Genomic DNA, 19,138 nt, shown 5'->3' on the forward strand with positions numbered 1-19,138 from the left:
ATAATATTTATAATAGTTAAGAATTAAAGAGAATAAACAAGTAAAAGGCGCAAAGCACTAGTACCTCTAAAAAATCCCTTTTGAGTCCATAATAGTCCAAAAAATACAGGGTGAATGGTGGATCTGTATACTCAGGGCTGCCACCAGAAGAGACCAGAAGCCAGAATTCCAGTAAAGCAAAAAAACAATAGTAACTCACATGGGAGAAAGTAAAGTAGAGCACATCTGTAAGTTGGAAAGCATTCAGGAGCAAGATGGATGACCAAGTAAAGGTTGTTCCTCTTATCACTGGTTCTGCAGGAGATATGGCAGGCACATTAAATATCCCAAGAGGGTGGGGGCGGTGAGCTGTCTAATCCTGGAGTCCTCGCTGGGAACCGCTATAGATGGAAGATGGCCGTGCGGTGGTTAGTCCAGAGCGAGGCTTGGAGAGCACGGGGCAGAGTGGCATAGGGCAATGATGTCACAATAGTGTGACACATTTCTGAGCGTGCGCGCTGCATATGTAGTGGCAGCCACTCTCCTTTTTCAAGCATAGGGAATCTATCATCTTGCTCCTGGACGCTTTCCAAGTTACAGATGTGCTCTACGTTACTTTCTTCCATGTGAGTAACTATTGTTTTTACTATTAAAGTGTTTTCATTTCTACACTCAGAGGCGTTCCTCTCCTTGTTTTTCTAAGAATTAAAGAGAAAGTATAGGATATTTTTCCTCGTTAGGACATTTCATAATGGGTATATGTTAATTTTTAGTTTGTTGATAACTACAGTTGGCCATTCGGCAGGAAATAGTATATCAATTGATCTTGATATATTCTATAAATATGTAATGTAATATGTTTTTTTTATTGTGAATATTTTTAATTGGATTTAAAGTGATTGTAAACCCTCATCTTGTAAAACAACCCATTCAGTTTAAAATAGAAATGAAAGGCAAAACATTTGTGTATAGATTATAGAAATAAAAATCTAAATACCTTTTTCCCTTTTTTATAAATGATCACATATCCTCTGTTCTCAGATCCATAAGAGATGGAGGAGGGGAAACAGCACCACACTGAGCTTCCCAGTGAAAGGTTGTGCAGGGGAGCTGTGTCAGGGCAAGTCTGATAATTAGAGGAGAGCAGCCTGAGTTCCCAGCATAGCTCGGGAACTGTCCACATTGTGTTCTCCTGCTTAGTGTGGTCAGTTTTTAATAGGAAAGCAGAGGGACTGGCAGGAACTCTAGAGATTTCACACAAAGGAAGCAATGCAAAGAGAACGGGATACTTTTTCATACATGGTACTGCCGGCACATTTCAGGAATTTGAAATGTTGGGTTTACAAACGCTTTAAATGAAAATGGGGTATGGTAAAATGTATACTGAATATCATTATCCAAGTGATTTCCTTTTAACCAGGACTGAGAGAAGAAGGGGCCGCATTAGCAGTCAATCACTCAGCAGCAATTGAGCTGGGTGATGCTGCTGCTGTTTTGTCAGTGCTCAGGCAGCAACTTAACTTTTAGGAAACCATCACAAATCATCCCTGTAATGTGTCTAATATGTTTATTTCCTAGGATTGTCAGCTCCATCTAGTGGCCATAATGCAGTATTTTCCTTAAATACCTTAAATAGGATAATACTGCATTATGGCCACTAGATGGTGCTGACAATCTTAGGAAATAAACATAGCAGACACATGCAGCGGATACATTTTTGCTTTGGCTGGTGACTATTACTAATTATATTACCCTGTTAGGGATTTTAATAAAAATGTAACAGCAAATATTTAATATAAATCTCAACTGTTTTAGGACCACCTGGAACACCTGGGCGAGGAGGAGCCAAAGGTAAATAAAAGGATGAGATGATATTTGAAAGATCAGAGATTTTACATTTGTTTTCATCTACTTCAAAAAAGAGTATTATGCAAAAAATATTAACTATATATTTCTGATGCCTTGCCATATAGGTGACCCCGGAGATCCAGGAAGAGTTTCTTCAGGTACAATCTTTTTTTTTTTTTATTCTTTTTATTCATTTTTTTCACACATATTATACAGTCAAAAACATAGAGGTCAAGAGGGAAACATACCCTCTCTCCTCTTGGCCTTGCAGGGCCAACATTTGGAACTAACATAGTCCAACTAACTGCCTAAGTGGAATCTAACAATCTCCCCCCCCCCCACTCCCCCACCCCCAAAACTTCAGGTACATTCTTATATTTAATTTTGCTCAACTGCTGCTATGTTTTCCTTGACATCGTTTACTGTGCATACAAACTGTTCCAATTGCTAGTGTATATCACAGTGTTAACAGTTGGTATGTATTTTTCATGTTGATTTATTAACTGTCATAGCAGTTATGCAAGCATTGGAGTATCTGACCATAAAAAAGCCCTAAGGGCCATCATTACTGATACTACAGTTTTGGATTGGCACCAGGGGGTTTCACCTGTTGTTTTCTTATATATGCCAAGGATCCCAGTGATAGGATATAGTTGTTTGTGACTATTTAAGAACATGTTAGCAGCTCTGTAGCCATTTATGATCAATCTAGGTAGGAGAAACACTACCTAGAAACCTAGAAAACAAGGAATTAAAATGTAATTTTAATGTTAAAAAGAAGCAACACACTCAGTATCATTACATACTTTGCGATTGACTGAAAACATTGTTTAAAAATATGATCTATCAGTCATAAATCTAAAAGAGCTATGGAAAATAATTTTTAATTGATATATATTACAGTCAGTTCTCTGATAAACAAAATTGGTCAATAGCTTATTAATGTCATATTGTTATGTTTGTGAGCACCTTAAGAACTCCCCAAAACCTTGCTTATTCTTAACTATGAAACAACCACTGGATCTCTGTGCTTGTTTGCAATATTGTATCATTTGGCAGAAAGACAGGGTTGCTCTTTTATGTTGTATAGTGGGATATGCATAAAACAATTATGTGCTCTATCCAAGCCCAACAAAAAAACAACTCCCTCATTTACTGTATATGTACAATAATTTAAGTATATCTAAAGCCAAAAGTTTTTTGGTTTTTTGGTAGGAAATAGCTAAAATCACTTTTTTTCTTTTTCTGTGTGTATAATTGGGGGGGATTTCCCTTCACCTGGAAACATAATTGAAAGTACGAAAAAATCCTCCTAAAGTGAGAGGATTCTCCCTAGTGTCTCTTTTGGAAGATTGTCCCTTACTTTCTGTTTCTGCACCAGCTACCAAATATTGGCTTTCCCAACACTGTTGTGCCCTGAAGTAATGGTCACCAAGAGAAATAGAAGGGTGAATCACAGACAGTGGTAAAAACATGAAAGATGTTATAACCCTTCTCTACTAAAAAGAACGTTTTGACTTTAGGTGCACTTAAAGATCTGTATATAATATAGCAAAGTAATAGCAATGCAGTGTTTTGTCTTGCAGTATAGACAATATTTGTTTTTCTTTCAGATTCTGGTGCATATCCCATGCCCGGACCACCAGGACCAGCAGGACCTGTGGGTCCACCTGGATCTCCAGGAGTCCCAGGTATGTTCACATACTAGAACTAAACATGGCTGGGTACTGTATTAGCCATTGACTATGCTACCATAGTTACATAGTTAGTCAGGTTGAAAAAAGACACAAGTCCATCCAGTTCAACCATAAAAAAAAAAAATATTGTACAATCCAATATACCCAATACTATACCCACAGTTGATCCAGAGGAAGGCAAAAAACCCCAGCAGAGCATGCTCCAATTTGCTACAGCAGGGGAAAAAATTCCTTCCTGATCCCCCAAGAGGCAATCGGATTTTCCCTGGATCAACTTTACCTATAAATGTCAGTACCCAGTTATATTATGTACATTTAGGAAAGTATCCAGGCCTTTCTTAAAGCAATCTACTGAGCTGGCCAGAACCACCTCTGGAGGGAGTCTATTCCACATTTTCACAGCTCTTACTGTGAAGAAACCTTTTCGTATTTGGAGATGAAATCTCTTTTTCTCCAGTTGTAAAGAGTGCCCCCTTGTCCTCTGTGTTGACCGTAAAGTGAATAACTCAACACCAAGTTCACTATATGGACCCCTTATATATTTGAACATGTTGATCATATCTCCCCTTATTGTCCTCTTCTCAAGAGTGAACAAATTCAGTTCCTCTAATCTTTCCTCATAGCTGAGCTCCCCCATGCCTCTTATCAGTTTGGTTGCCCTTCTCTGCACTTTCTCCAGTTCCCCGATATCCTTTTTGAGAACTGGTGCCCAAAACTGAACTGCATATTCCAGATGAGGTCTTACTAATGATTTGAACAGGGGCAAAATGATGTCTCTCTCTCTGGAGTCCATACCTCTCTTAATACAAGAAAGGACTTTGCTCGCTTTGGAAACCGCAGCTTGGCATTGCATGCTATTATTGAGCTTATGATCTACCAAAACCCCCAGATCCTTCTCCACTACGGATTCCCCCAGTTGTACCCCCCCTAGCATGTATGATGCATGCATATTCTTAGCCCCCAAGTGCATAACTTTACATTTCTCAACATTAAACCTCATCTGCCACATAGACGCCCAATTAGACAGAGCATTGAGGTCAGCTTGTAAATTGGAGACATCCTGTAAGGATGTTATTCCACTGCATAGCTTGGTGTCATCTGCAAAGACAGAAATGTTACTTTTGATCCCAGACCCAATATCATTTATAAAGATATTAAAGAGTAAGGGTCCCAGCACTGAACTTTGGGGTACACCACTGATAACCTTAGACCATTCAGAGTAAGAATCATTAACCACTACTCTCTGAATTCTGTCTTTTAGCCAGTTTTCTATTCATTTACAAACTGATATTTCCAAGCCTGTAGACTTTAACTTACACATGAGCCGTGTGTGCGGAACTGTATCGAAAGCTTTTGCAAAATCCAAGTATACCATGTCCACCATGATTATGTATTAAATATAGGACTTTAACATTTAAAGTGGTATTACACCTAAAAACAAAATTGTAATTAAATTGCAGCTTTCCAATCCTAAAATGTGGTGAATGCATTAGTTTAAATTTTTTAGGCTTTTTTCCCCCTTTTTTCCCTTGGTGATCCAGCCCGTAATGCACTTCCTATCTTAGAGTGTCTCTATTCTGGATGGAGAAAAACTAGAGACACCTTTGGACAGCAGCAATGTCAGTCTGGGGAGAGGGTTAAACTAGTAGATTTGGATGGACTTGACTAACAAATTTAATCTGAACTCCAGCTAACACTTTATAAGCAGTTATTGTAAACAGTTTGTTCCTTTTGGGATAAAAGTTTTACATAAATGAATAAAAGCTGACCATTTTAAACACGTTGTCTGAACAACTTGGTCTGTTAAAGTAAGTTCAACAATAACAGATTTATTGGCCAGATCTACTGTACAAACAAATGGCAAACACCTCACCCTATAACTAGCCTTTGCAGCAAGAAGCACATGGAAGGGCAACATCAAAAACAAACAAAAATTCCCAGCTCACTTATCAGCCAGCCTGCAACAAAAACCAAATTGATCCCGTCTAACAGTTCAAATTAAAAACAAGGTATTTAGTTGCACACATTTGCAAATATATTTGTAAGCCCCAGTGGCCACATCAAGGCACCTCAGTGTACTGCAGTCCTAACTCTATAATTTTGAGTCTCCCAAATTGGAGCATAATAGTGCATAGATTAAGGGCAGTTTTGCCTGGAGGGAGCCCACTCCTCCTTAAAGGTACAGGGACACACGGGACACCCATCAGGGGCACATTGGCAGCTGAAGGTATCCAGTGCGTCCCCGCACCAATTCCCGAACTGTACAAACATATGGCAACAACCCTAACCTATAACTAGCCGTAAACATACTGTGCTTTTTTATATCCAAAACAATTATTTTCAAATCAAGTTAGTTTGTTAATTTCTACTGAATTAAGCTACAACTCAGTAAACATTTGTTGCATTCTTTTCTTATGACAGGTCCAATTGGGCCATCTGGTCTTCCCGGAACACCAGGTAACTAAAAAGTTATCTATAATAGGGATTTAAGCTCTCTGTAATTAAATTATTTTGAATGCATGTGCCATAAAGCAAGAGTTTCAAGGGTTGGGCTTTATTAATTACGGGGGTAAACAGAACATACTTTGGGCACATATGCTAAAAACATATCTCTTTGACCAGGTACCAAAGGAGCTCGTGGTGACCCTGGTGAACCTGGTATCTCTGTCACAAGATCAGATGGTATGTTTCTGTTATGTATCATGAAATTTAGTATGGAATAATGCCATAAATTTATATCATGAATAGACATTTGCACATTTGAGAGGTTTGGCCACTTTCTATAGGAAGACTGGGCATTATTTCATGCCAAGGTATATATTTAATGAACACTGTACTGAACACCAGGCAGTTCCTTTTTCAGTTTTAGGAATAGGTGGTAGGCCAATGGTGCGAAACCTGGTGAGTATGGTGGATGGGTAACCAGAGAAAAAACAGAAATTGATGACCGCCCATGCTTCATTTTCTCGATTTTCAACTCGGATTGCCAACTGTTTGCAAGAAGCACACGAAAACTGTATACTGTGCATGCGCCATTTTTAGAGCTGAACATCTGGAAGAGTAGCTTGGGTCATTGATAAAGTTGAATATCTGTGTAATCACTCTTTCCACGTGAGGCCTTAAACTTTTGGGATGCCCCACATATACAGCATATAATGCATTGTCTGCAGGACACATACATGGGTTAGGAATGTAAGAAAGGCTTTTTTTTTTACCTCTAAGTCTAAAGCAACATATAGCAAATTTAAAGGATTAAAGTTAGTACTTCTGATCTTTGTAACTCAGCCAGGTAGTTAGAATTGTAAGAAGAGGTCAGCGTTGACAGCCTGTGTATTACTCTCTTGATAGATTTTATCTAAAGCACATGTGTCAAACCAAATGAGGCCTGTCAGGCCATTTCATGTGGCCCTCGCACCCCTCCTGCATCTGCGGCACCCCAGCTGTCTCTGCCCCCACCTTGTCTCAGCGGCTGGCGGCAGAGAGGAGGACAGAACTCCTCCTACAGATACTGCGCCTCTCTATGCAGCCACATTTTCCCCTCCCTGGACTCCAGCAGCTGACTCCAGCCCTCCTCTGGTCCACCTCCAGACTCTACCCTTTCTGCTTCTCAGCTCTGCCCCCAGCTTGGGGGTGCACTGTGATGTAAGGGAGGGTGGGGGACTCTTGTTTTCTGATGATGGGGGCTCTTGACGTCTGATGTAAGGGGGAGTGGGGTGCTCTGGACTACTAGTTTTACAGATCCAAAGTGGCTCTTTGAGGGCAATCATAATGATAATTTCCTTTTCCAGTGACTAGGTGGCAAGTGTAAGTGTACAATTGCTGGATTTCAGCTTAGTTCTCTGCACAGACCAGAATAGCAGGATATCAGCGTATGCACTCACACACACAGCACACATCTGAATGAGTCAGCTGACTGACTTAGAGGAGGGATACATCCTTTCCTGATTCAGATCTCTAGATCCTCAGTATGCAGGTGTTATCAAAAAGTTCAGAGCTAGTGCTGGAGTTTCTTATTAGGCAGCTTAGCATGTACTGTACATTTAGAATGTAAGTAAGGATTGTTTTTACAAATGAAATAGGGATTTTATAAAATATCAGTTTATAAACAATACAAATAAATGATTATTATTTTAATGTCAGCTAAAAAGTATTTCTTTGTTTGTTCTTTAATTAATTAGTAAAGAAAATATATAAAAATATATTATTTTAAGACATTTGCTATTGGCCCCCAACATCTAGCTTGTACAACTCATGTGACTCTTAGACCTTTGGATGTTTCATGCAGCAGCCACTCAAGAGTTTTTCAACATTTGTCTTTCTGAACACCTGCTGCATTGCACTCTTCCCAAAAGCATCAGGTTTTATGTTTCTATTTTGTATGTTTTTATGAAGTTGCATACTCAGGATTCTACTAAACTGGCAGATCTTGCTTTGGCATTGCTAAAACCAAAATGTCACCCCCTTCCTGATATTTCACGTTAGGCTTTAGAAAAAAAATGATGTAAATATATGCACATTACTACAGAGATTATGGCAACTTTTCAGTTGTGAACATTATTAAGTCACTGTAATGAGATATTCAAAACCTTTGGGTTGTCCCATAATGCAGTCTGAGTTTGTTTTAAAGTCTAACTCTGACACTTGGTCACAGATGCTAACAGACCCTCAAGCTGACCCTACCTAACACCTACTGTTGGCTTTTGTGCATATAAATTAATGACTCTTTGTCTACTAGCATACTGGGAAAAAGAATAGAAGATAGCACACCATCTTTCACGTTGTTTTTTTTATAATGACATGAGCCTCAATGCATTTGGTTTGGCAAACACACAAAAATATGTTTACCAAACCACTGGTTTGCTACAATGCTTTTATGACAACTCTGCCTGATTGGCTGGTTGAACGAGCAGACAAGGGCAAAGGAGGGTGAGAAGGTACGGAAAGCTTTATGGGGGAAGGGGGTATGCCAAAGACTACCATAAGTGGAAATACCTTGATGAAACTCTGTAGGTCTGTGAATATCCATAAAGATCAAAGAAATCCAGTCCAGATTAATCATTATTCCCAGTTTGCACATATTTAGGAAGATGTGTTAAAAAAATGCATTGTAACAAAACGGATTGCCAGGAAGAGTTATGTAACATTTTACATTTCTTTACAGCTTCATTGATGGCTCAGGCAATGCCAGGACCTCCCGGACCACCAGGACCCCCAGGTAAAATTACTAATGGCTGTGACAGAACTGGAAAACATTTTGCTTTAAACACAAGCCTTATTAATGGCTCTAAACTCAAACGTCATTTATAAGAAAAAGTTATCTGCATGAGAAAATTAGAGCAGAGGCTAGATTGGGGAATTAGGAAGGTTGTCCATCCAAAATTGGACAGTTTATTTTGGGTAAAGGTCTTACAGCAGCCTTTGTGTAAAATAATATTGTAATCCCAATCTGACAATCTTGTGCTCTGTAGCACTTATGCAGCTAGTTTTAAATTTTTACTGTAGCTTCTCGTTGCCGCTTCTGGAAACAACCCATCATCCTGGCAAGTAAAAACAGAGCAGCAAGAGAAGGAGTTTGTTAGAAGAACTAAAGATGTGTCTAGGTGGCACAACCCTCTAGACTTTCCTTGAATCTAATATTATTAAACACACATCAGCGGAAAAATACTGATAAAAGTCCACCTCATTAAAACAGACAACAATTAATTTACAGCATTTTCTGAATGTTGGGGCCTCTAGTATGAGGTCTAGGGCTCCTTTTAAAGTATTTTAGTGAGAGGTGCTTTTGTTCTCTCACCATAACTTGACCGATTACACTGTTTTGCTATTTGTAAATGAAGAAAAATAAAAAATAAAAGAAGTAAAAAAAATATAAAGTTAATACTTATACTTATGGCTTATATCATTTTGGTCTTAACTCAGATTTTCTGCTTTTCTTAATTAGGTGCTTCCATACAAGGCCCACCAGGACAAGCAGGTTCTCAAGGTCCTCCAGGACCTCCAGGTCCAGCAGGACTAGCAGGAGCAGCAGGTACACCAGGTGCAGCAGGTCCACCAGGGCCACAGGGTAAGTCCTTGCCTAAATTAGCATAATCAAAATATGCAGTGTATGTGATAAATATAAGGTATTTCTGGCCTGGTTTGGAGGTAACTGATGAACACAGATTGAGCTAGAAACCACTAATAAGACAACAGACATTTGTTTTTTGTCATTACCCCAACTTTAACAACTGACTTATACATTTAATAAATTGGAACAAATGACAATGAGAATTGGAAAACCACACTGATTTTTCTGATATCAACTTTCTTTAGAGTAATGGACTAGGCTACTACAGTACTTTGATTACAACATAGAATTTTGCTTTTCATCCTGCTACTCATATCTTTTAGTTAAATTATACGTATGATTTATCTGAAAATTATCAGTAAAAGCATGACCAAATGGGATTCTCTTGATCTCTTTTTTGTTTATGTAAGATAAGAATTATATAAATATATAGGAAAGTATCTAACATTAATTTATGATTGCGTTGTTCAGGAGAAGCTAAACAGGGACCCCCAGGCCCAGCAGGTCCACCAGGTTCACCAGGCCCAGCAGGTCCAGCAGGTCCAGCAGGTCCTCCAGGATCAGCAGGTATGCAGACATTTTTAACTGTTTACTGCCTGTCAAATATCTTATAGAAAGACTGGTGGTAACTGAAAAATACATTGTTTTGTTTCCACAGAAATTGCTGTTTCTGGCCCACCCGGACCTCCTGGCGCACCAGGAAGTAAAGGAGACCCAGGTAAGAGCAAATAATAAAACACTAAAGCTTCATTCACACTTGCGCGATTTATCATATTACTTTGGACATCAAACTCGCACAGCAAGGACTTAAAGTCGCAGCGACTTTGAAAAGGTGCCTACAATACTTTCGTGTGACTTTTGATGCAACTTTGATCCATAGAATGTAAATTGAGTCTTAGTGTCAGGGACGAAGCATCTGAGAAGCTCTTATACAGTAGAGTAGTTTAATTTATAGCACATGCAGTCTTCACTGCCTCATTCTGTAGCAAAGCAGGTCAAAGCAAAAGGTTCACTTTAAAGCCAGCCTCATAGCATCTAAGCCCTTTGTTTTCTGCTACTCTGATGTGAAGAGAAGAAGCCTCGTGAAAGCTCTTAGTTGATCCTAGTCAAAGCTTACACAAGATTGATGAATCTCTCTCCGCTACCATATGATAGCAGTGGCTCAATCACCAAGCAGCAACACTGTCACATGAGAAAAGGGGAGTATCTGGTATTTTTCTTCCCTCCTGGCAGGGAAGGGAACAAAGGAAAGGTAAAAATATGCAGGAGAGAGGCTCAGCAATTCAAGAGTACTGCTGTTTTGCTCTGTACAGGTTCACTTTTTCATGCAGTATTAGCAGTCCCTACAAGCCTTAGAAATATAAGACAAAAGTGTCCATATGTTAAATTTAGGAATCGAAACAGATTTTCCAGTAGACATCACAGAAGAGTTTGGCTTCCAGTAGAGAGAAGCTGTTAAAGTATAACTGAAGGCAAAACTTTTGGGGATATTTTCATTTTAGATAGAGTGGAGAGGGAGTAGAGAGTGGCGGTTTTTTGTTTTGTTGCCTGTGTCCCTGTTAGAGAGATTCACCCTTTCTGTTTGTCCTGTTAACACTGTGAGTGAAAATGAAAGAAAATCTCAACTTTGGGTGGTCACTAGAACAGGAATAGAGGGGAAATCATCCAATAGGGACACTAGTGCTGGTGACTACCAGGGATTTCCCTAAATTTGGGGGAGTATCCTCCCCTTCCTGTTTTTGAATGGGACTATGGTACAGGAAGTGAAAGGAAATCTCCTGCATGGGACTCAGATGGTAAAAAACAAAAAAACAAAAACAAAAAAAAAAACAACAGGGCTTACCTTATTCTACGCAAACTAAAAAAAAAAAAAGTTTTTCCTTCAGGTCTTTATTAAAATGTTACCGTCTTTGTAATAGCTGAGTAAGCCTGCACAAGAAAAAAAAAGCTGCCAAGATGTAGACTTTCCCAATGTTTTGTGTGAACACTGTGCTCTCCATCAGCATGATGTAGCACAGGAACTGGATGCAGAAAGATAGTCCGTTTCTAAAAGTATCAAGTAATATATATATATATATATATATATATATATTTTTTTTTTTTTTTTTTTTGCTTTCTAATTGCAGAGAAATTAGACACAACTGGCAGAATGTATTTATTTTTAACAATTCGCTTTGTAAAATTATCTTGATTTTAATTAGACTAATGTCCATTCCTAAAACAGTGAACCATAAATGAGAATCATAGATTTCACTTATATCCACTCAACATTTTCAAAATGTTATTTGGCTATTAGTCTCTTAGCAAATTAGGGTGGTCCAATTGCAGTGTGAGAATTTTCACTGTATTTTGGTTGTTATCCAATTGTCTGTTAGGCAGCAACAAGCGCTGGGATGAGTTTACAAAAAAGTCTAAAAACAGAATTAAAAATTAACAACCATACGCTACTGATAAAAATTAATAACCAGATATTCTCTTTTACGTTCCTATTTAGTCTTCATTGCTTCACATTTTATAAATGACCCAGTATACAATCAGTGAAGAACAGAGGCATTTGACTAAATATATCTTTAAATATAATCAATAAGGCAAACAATTGTATTTATTTACACAACAATTATTAATATTTCTGTTTTCTTTCTGTAGGTGATCCAGGTCAAAGAGGTATTCCAGGACAACCAGGTAAAAATAATAAATATATATTTTTATTTTCTTACTTTCTTTGTAAATATTTAGTTGTGATTGCAAATATAGCTCCTCGCCCTATCTCAAGCTACGATGGTAGTGAAATTTACAAACTGAATTTTGTCTGTAAATAACTGCATTTCTATCTTACAGGGCAACCAGGTGATCCAGGTCAACCAGGAATTCCCGGACAACAAGGCCGTGATGGTCAGTGCTTTTACTCATTTGATAAAAACTACATATTTTCCACAAAAACAAGTTTGCTTTCAATTAGTTAACTATATGATACCAATTCGATAGGAATGCCTGATTCTTACATTGTCATTTCAGCTGTTGGACCTCCCGGACCTCCAGGAAGCCCAGGATCTCCAGGATCACCTGGATCTCCCGGAAGCCCAGGACAACCCGGACAACCAGGAGAGAGAGGTAATATATATTTCACAGATCTTACAGTTAACCAATTACCAACCTAAGGCTGACCATACATTATACAATTTTCCTTTATATTTACCATAACATATAATATGAGGTCAAACCTAAATACTTCCACTACACGACATTGCACTACATAGTTGAAGGTAAGTCTAAAGGAAATTAAACAAGAAAATTATGTATGACCAGCCTAACTCTCAAACGGGGCCATCTGGTGATTTTCTTTTGTTTGTGCCGTCAATGTTAAAAAAATGTCACACCCCTCTTTCCTCAAACATGCATTTCATCAGTGGTTACTCAGTTAGGATTAGACGAGGGCAGAATGTATGTTTGGGATTAGAGTTAGGATTAGACTTTAGGGGAAATGGTAGTGGGGTTAGTTTACAATTATTAGCATATTAGAGTTCGTGGGATAACAAAAACACTAATTTTAAGCAAATATACTGGCACACATGTTCATTACCACAGACCCATTGCACATATCCAGGTAAATATGAGTTTCAAAGGGTGACATTACAGAATAAACTAAATTAAGCAGATCAACAGTTCAGATGTCAAATGTTATTAAATCTACTTGCAGGTGAAGCTGGTATTCCTGGTGCCCCTGGTATCCCAGGAAGCTCCAGAGGTGAGTAGAAACATGTATAGTTGGTATGAATGTAGTAATGACTATGCTATGAAACAGTATTAAATATATATCATTGTACACCGATTAGCCATAACATGACCGCTGACAGTTAAAGTGAATAACATTGATTATCTCAATACTATGACACCTGAAAGTGAATGGGATGTATTAAGCAGCAAGTAAACATGTTGTCCCTGAAGCTGATGTGCTGAAAGCAGAAATAATGGGCAAGAGTAAGGATTTGAGCGACTTTGACAAGAACTAAATTTCAATGGCTATACGACTGGGTCAGAGCTACTCCAAAACTGCAGCTTATGTGGGATGTTCCCGGTCTGCAGTGGTCGGAACCTGCCAAAAGTGGTACAAGGAAGGAAAACCGGCGAAGCGGTAACAGGGACATGGATGGCCAAGGCTTATTGATGCATGTGGCGGGTAAAGTCTGGCCCATGTAGTCTAATCCAATAAAAGGGCTACTGTAGCTCAAATTGCTGAAAAATGTAATGCTGGTTCTGATAGAAAGGTGTCAGAACACACAGTTTGTTGTGTATAGGGCTGCATAGCCACAGACCAGTCAGGGCGACCATGCTAAAACCTGTCCACAGCCAAAACCGCCTGCAATGGACACATGATCAGCAAAACTGGACCACTTAGCAATAGAAGAAGGTGATCTGGTCTGATGAATCACATTTTCTTCTACATCATGTTGATGGCCGGGTGTGTGTGCATCGCTTACCTGGAGAAGATATTGGACCAGGATGAAGGAAGACAAGCCAGCGATCTGCTACTAACAGCTTGATGCCAGATACCATAGCATACCTTCAGAGCAGTGGCGTCACTAGGGTTGGTGTCACCTGGTGCAATAAAACAAGGTGTCAACCCCCCCCCCAATAATTTTTATATATAATATTATACACAAATTAAGGTGCGCTAGGGTTACCTAAAAGTCACTTAGTAAAGCTGCTGACACAATATTGCTGGAAAGCAATATAAGATATGACACTTAAAAGGTAAATAGGGACTTACTGTTAAAAAAAAAAAAAAAAAAAAAGGTAAATAGGGCAGCGCTACAGAAAGGGAGCCTAGTAAAGCCCGCTTTGTGATTTTTACCTACAGGTAAGCCTATAATAAGGCCTACCTTTAGGTAAAATAAATATCTCCTAAACGGGCACAGTTTAGGAGATATTCACACTAGATGCAGCCGGTGATGTCACCGGCGCATACACTCTGAAGGTATGGGATACTGTGCCGAACCTTCAGAGCACCGCACTGTGCCGTAACCGAGGGCTCCCGCACACATGTGCAGGAGTGATGTCATCGCAGCTCCACCCATACTTTTCATTATATGCTGTCCTCAGGGACAGATCCAATCCATAGATCCCAGTGTATGGCGACTGAGGACACCAGACAATGGCATCATTGCATTGATGATTTGATTTGGATTTTGGAATTGACCTTCTGACACGATGTGTTGCTTGCTGGATGGGATCTGATGCCCGCAGCCAGGGAAGATGGCAAGATGCTGTGACCTGCCGACAACAAGGTATGTTGCTTGCTGGACCGTGGTGGACGGTATCTGATAGCCGCAGCCAGGGAAGATGGCAAGATGCTGCTGTGACCTTCTGCTTGCCGGACGGATCTGATTTGGGTATGGGTCACTGTCTATCTACACCTGGGCTGCAGACAACCCTGCCCCACTCCCCCTTATCAGACCAGCTTAGGGCAACTCAGCTCAGCGACTATACCTGGGTGGTGGACACAGCAGCAACCCCCCCTTCCTTTTCAGATCAGCTCAGGGTGGGCGGCTTAGTCAGCTACTATACCTATATAATAAAGCTGTGTCTGATAACCACAGGGGGGGGGGGGTGCTGCTGAACACAGCTATATTATATTATATTGGTATTGTAGCTGAGTGAGCTGCCCACCCTGAGCTGGACACAGTTGCTATATTATATATATACAGTGGGGATGGAAAGTATTCAGACCCCCTTAAATTTTTCACTCTTTGTTATATTGCAGCCATTTGCTAAAATCATTTAAGTTCATTTTTTTCCTCATTAATGTACACACAGCACCCCACATTGACAGAAAAACACAGAACTGTTGACATTTTTGCAGATTTATTAAAAAAGAAAAACTGAAATATCACATGGTCCTAAGTATTCAGACCCTTTGCTGTGACACATATATTTAACTCAGGTGCTGTCCATTTCTTCTGATCATCCTTGAGATGGTTCTACACCTTCATTTGAGTCCACCTGTGTTTGATTATACTGATTGGACTTGATTAGGAAAGCCACACACCTGTCTATATAAGACCTTACAGCTCACAGTGCATGTCAGAGCAAATGAGAATCATGAGGCCAAAGGAACTGCCTGAAGAGCTCAGAGACAGAATTGTGGCAAGGCACAGATCTGGCCAAGGTTACAAAAAAATTTCTGCTGCACTTAAGGTTCCTAAGAGCACAGTGGCCTCCATAATCCTTAAATGGAAGACGTTTGGGATGACCAGAACCCTTCGTAGAGCTGGCCGTCCAGCCAAACTGAGCTATCGGGGAGAAGAGCCTTCGTGAGAGAGGTAAAGAAGAACCTACGATCACTGTGGCTGAGCTCCAGAGATGCAGTCGGGAAATTGGAGAAAGTTGTAGAAAGTCAACTATCACTGCAGCCCTCCACCAGTCGGGGCTTTATGGCAGAGTGGCCCGACGGAAGCCTCTCCTCAGTGCAAGACACATTAAAGCCCGCATGGAATTTGCTAAAAAACACCTGAAGGACTCCAAGATTGTGAGAAATAAGATTCTTTAGTCTGATGAGACCAAGATAGAACTTTTTGGCCTTAATTCTAAGCGGTATATGTGAAGAAAACCAGGCACTGCTCATCACCTGTCCAATACAGTCCCAACAGTGAAGCATGGTGGTGGCAGCATCATGCTGTGGGGGTGTTTTTCAGCTGCAGGGACAGGACGACTGGTTGCAAACGAGGGAAAGATGAATGCGGCCAAGTACAGGGATATCCTGGATGAAAACCTTCTCCAGAGTGCTCAGGACCTCAGACGGGGCCGAAGGTTTACCTTCCAACAAGACAATGACCCTAAGCACACAGCTAAAATAATGAAGGAGTGGCTTCACAACAACTCCGTGACTGTTCTTGAATGGCCCAGCCAGAGCCCTGACTTAAACCCAATTGAGCATCTCTGGAGAGACCTAAAAATGGCTGTCCACCAACTTTTACCATCCAACCTGACAGAACTGGAGAGGCTCTGCAAGGAGGAATGGCAGAGGTTCCCAAAATCCAGGTGTGAAAAACTTTCCCAAAAAGACTCATGGCTGTATTAGATCAGGTGCTTCTACTAAATACTGAGCAAAGGGTCTGAATACTTAGGACCATGTGATATTTCAGTTTTTCTTTTTTAATAAATCTGCAAAAATGTCAACAATTCTGTGTTTTTCTGTCAATATGGGGTGCTGTGTGTACATTAATGAGGAAAAAAAATGAACTTTAATGATTTTAGCAAATGGCTGCAATATAACACAGAGTGAAAAATTTAAGGGGGTCTGAATACTTTCCGTCCCCACTGTATATTTATATGTGTATATATATATTTTATATATATATATATATATATATATATATATATAATAGCTGTGTACAGCAGCAGACACCCCTCCCCCCCTCATGGTTATCAGACCGGCACAGGGCGCCGGCTGGACACATACACTTCTTCTTCCTGTCATTACACTAGCAGCAGCTACACTAGCCGACACCATGGCGACCTACCTCACCTATCACACCTCACCTTGGGCTCGGGGCAGTGGCGCTGGTCGACAGCCCCCTAAACTTTACACCCAGGTGGCAGCTGGAGAGGAGAGGTCTGAGAGGACAGTGTGCAGCAGCACCGCGGAGATAGTGACAGGCAGCGAGGTAGGAGGAGGAAGACACAGGCCAGGCATCCACGGCACTGGCTGGAGGTGTTTCGGGTCGGCTGAAAAAAAAAAAAAAGGGAGCCAGGGCTTTCAGATGGTGTCACCCCTCTAGCGGGTGTCACCCGGATGTGGACCGCACCACCCGCTCCGCCTAGCGATGCCACTGCTTCAGAGGTCTAATGGAGTCTATGCCTCAATGGGTCTGGACTGTTTTGGTGGCAAAGGGGAGACCTATGCAATATCAGGTGGGTGGTCATGGTATGGTGGGTGGTTTTTACAATGCATATGGTAAAACTACCTCCCATTTTTCACTACCCCCATCTCCAAAGCAATAAACCCACAGAGAGCAGTAACATTTGCTACAAAGCTTTCAGTGTGATAGTCTAGTTCATGTTCTGAAAGTAAAGTTTTTAAATAATGATACATTTTCTGGTAGTATTTTGTTCTGTCATTCCATGACTGCTATCCTAAAAGTTTCCTTTCAGTCCATGACCATGGTAGAATTTCATTATAGCATGCTGATACACATCTAAGTGGTTTACCATTGATATAAACAACTTTTTTAGTTTGGTGCCATAAAATGTTGGTATTTTGTCTAGATTATTTAAAAATGCCTATTTTACCTTTTTAGGCCCACCTGGAGGAAGACCTGGTCAAGGTGCACCTGGTCTTCCCGGTCCACCTGGTGCTCCCGGTCCACCTGGCCCTCCTGGTGAACCTGGCAGTTCTGCTCGTGGAGCAGAAGAAGTCCAACAGTACATTGCTCAGTACCTCCAAAGTAAGTAATGAATGAAATAGAGTATCTGACACAGTAAAGTGGTTACATAGTCGGTTATTCACTAAAACTGGAAAATGCAAAATCTAAAGCTACTCAGATTAGAAACCTATCTGAAAATAGAAGCTGATTGGCTACTATGCACCGTTGCACCATATTCTTAATGCTTCTGTTTTAATAAATCTCCCGAATATGGTTTGAGAAGCTCAAAGTATATTTAATAAACCTTAAGATATACTGGAATATTTGGTAATATCAAAAAAGTGCATGAAATTTTAATAAAAACATACATTTTTAGAACAGGTATAGTTTGAATTCACGTCATCTAATTGACATGTCCTTCCTCTTGAGCAGGTGAAAATGTCAGAAACTACCTTGTTGGACCACAGGGACCACCAGGGCCACCAGGAGACAGTGGACAAGAAGTGGACTATGCAGAATTGGCAAGCCGAGTTATGAGTTATATAAGGGGTATGTTTTGAATACCTTGTGTGGTGAGAACCTCCATTCTTTATTTAAAAACATTCAACACAATTAGATTTAGTTAATAACATGCAAAGTGCAGAATGTGCAGTTTTCTGTGGCAACCTAACATAATTCATCTTTTAGCAGCTTAGGCCAGCGAAATAAGTAAAAGGTGAATTTGAATGGCGATACGAATAGCTGCATACTACTGCTCTTTGCATCTTTGAAATAGACTCCATAAGTACACTCTGTCTGTTTTGTATTCTTAGGTTCAGGATTAACTTCAACTGATGGAGCCGGAACAATTCTAGGTCCAGCTGTAACTTATGAAGAAATCCTGTCCATGCTGCAAAGTATGTTAATAATTTTTTAATTTGAACAATACTAGCAGGAAATTCATACATATGACATAGTAGTGTTAAACATGTATTAAAATAGACTTTAAAAAAAGCCATACGAATAAAAAACCTCCATATACACTATTCTTTTCCCACAGTTGATCCAGAGGAAGGCAAAAAAACCCCAAAAGAGCATGATTCAATTTGCTCTAGTAGGGGAAAAAAATCCCTTCCTGATCGCCCATGAAGTAATGGGCTATACCCTGGATCAACTACCCCTGGCATTATTACCTCTCATATTAG

At 40.0% G+C, this 19,138-nt stretch overlaps 1 protein-coding gene across 3 annotated transcripts in view; it reads left to right on the forward strand.

Annotated features, from left to right (window-relative positions):
* COL17A1 (collagen type XVII alpha 1 chain) overlaps positions 1 to 19,138 on the forward strand; it is a 77,102-nt gene that overhangs the window by 45,652 nt on the left and 12,312 nt on the right. For 2 of the 3 annotated variants that reach the window (XM_073596096.1, XM_073596097.1), the window contains exons 33-48: positions 1,795 to 1,830; positions 1,953 to 1,985; positions 3,441 to 3,518; positions 5,946 to 5,981; positions 6,147 to 6,206; positions 8,686 to 8,739; positions 9,466 to 9,588; positions 10,063 to 10,158; positions 10,250 to 10,309; positions 12,238 to 12,273; positions 12,430 to 12,483; positions 12,607 to 12,702; positions 13,289 to 13,336; positions 17,889 to 18,035; positions 18,384 to 18,503; positions 18,767 to 18,850. In XM_073596096.1, the coding sequence (XP_073452197.1) occupies positions 1,795 to 1,830; positions 1,953 to 1,985; positions 3,441 to 3,518; positions 5,946 to 5,981; positions 6,147 to 6,206; positions 8,686 to 8,739; positions 9,466 to 9,588; positions 10,063 to 10,158; positions 10,250 to 10,309; positions 12,238 to 12,273; positions 12,430 to 12,483; positions 12,607 to 12,702; positions 13,289 to 13,336; positions 17,889 to 18,035; positions 18,384 to 18,503; positions 18,767 to 18,850 (1,161 nt within the window). The remainder of the gene's footprint in view (positions 1 to 1,794; positions 1,831 to 1,952; positions 1,986 to 3,440; positions 3,519 to 5,945; positions 5,982 to 6,146; positions 6,207 to 8,685; positions 8,740 to 9,465; positions 9,589 to 10,062; positions 10,159 to 10,249; positions 10,310 to 12,237; positions 12,274 to 12,429; positions 12,484 to 12,606; positions 12,703 to 13,288; positions 13,337 to 17,888; positions 18,036 to 18,383; positions 18,504 to 18,766; positions 18,851 to 19,138) is intronic. The other variant, XM_073596098.1, reaches the window with a different exon arrangement.

This window comes from Aquarana catesbeiana, linkage group LG08, assembly GCF_042186555.1.
Source record: "Aquarana catesbeiana isolate 2022-GZ linkage group LG08, ASM4218655v1, whole genome shotgun sequence".
In the NCBI taxonomy this organism is placed as follows: Eukaryota; Metazoa; Chordata; class Amphibia; order Anura; family Ranidae; genus Aquarana; species Aquarana catesbeiana.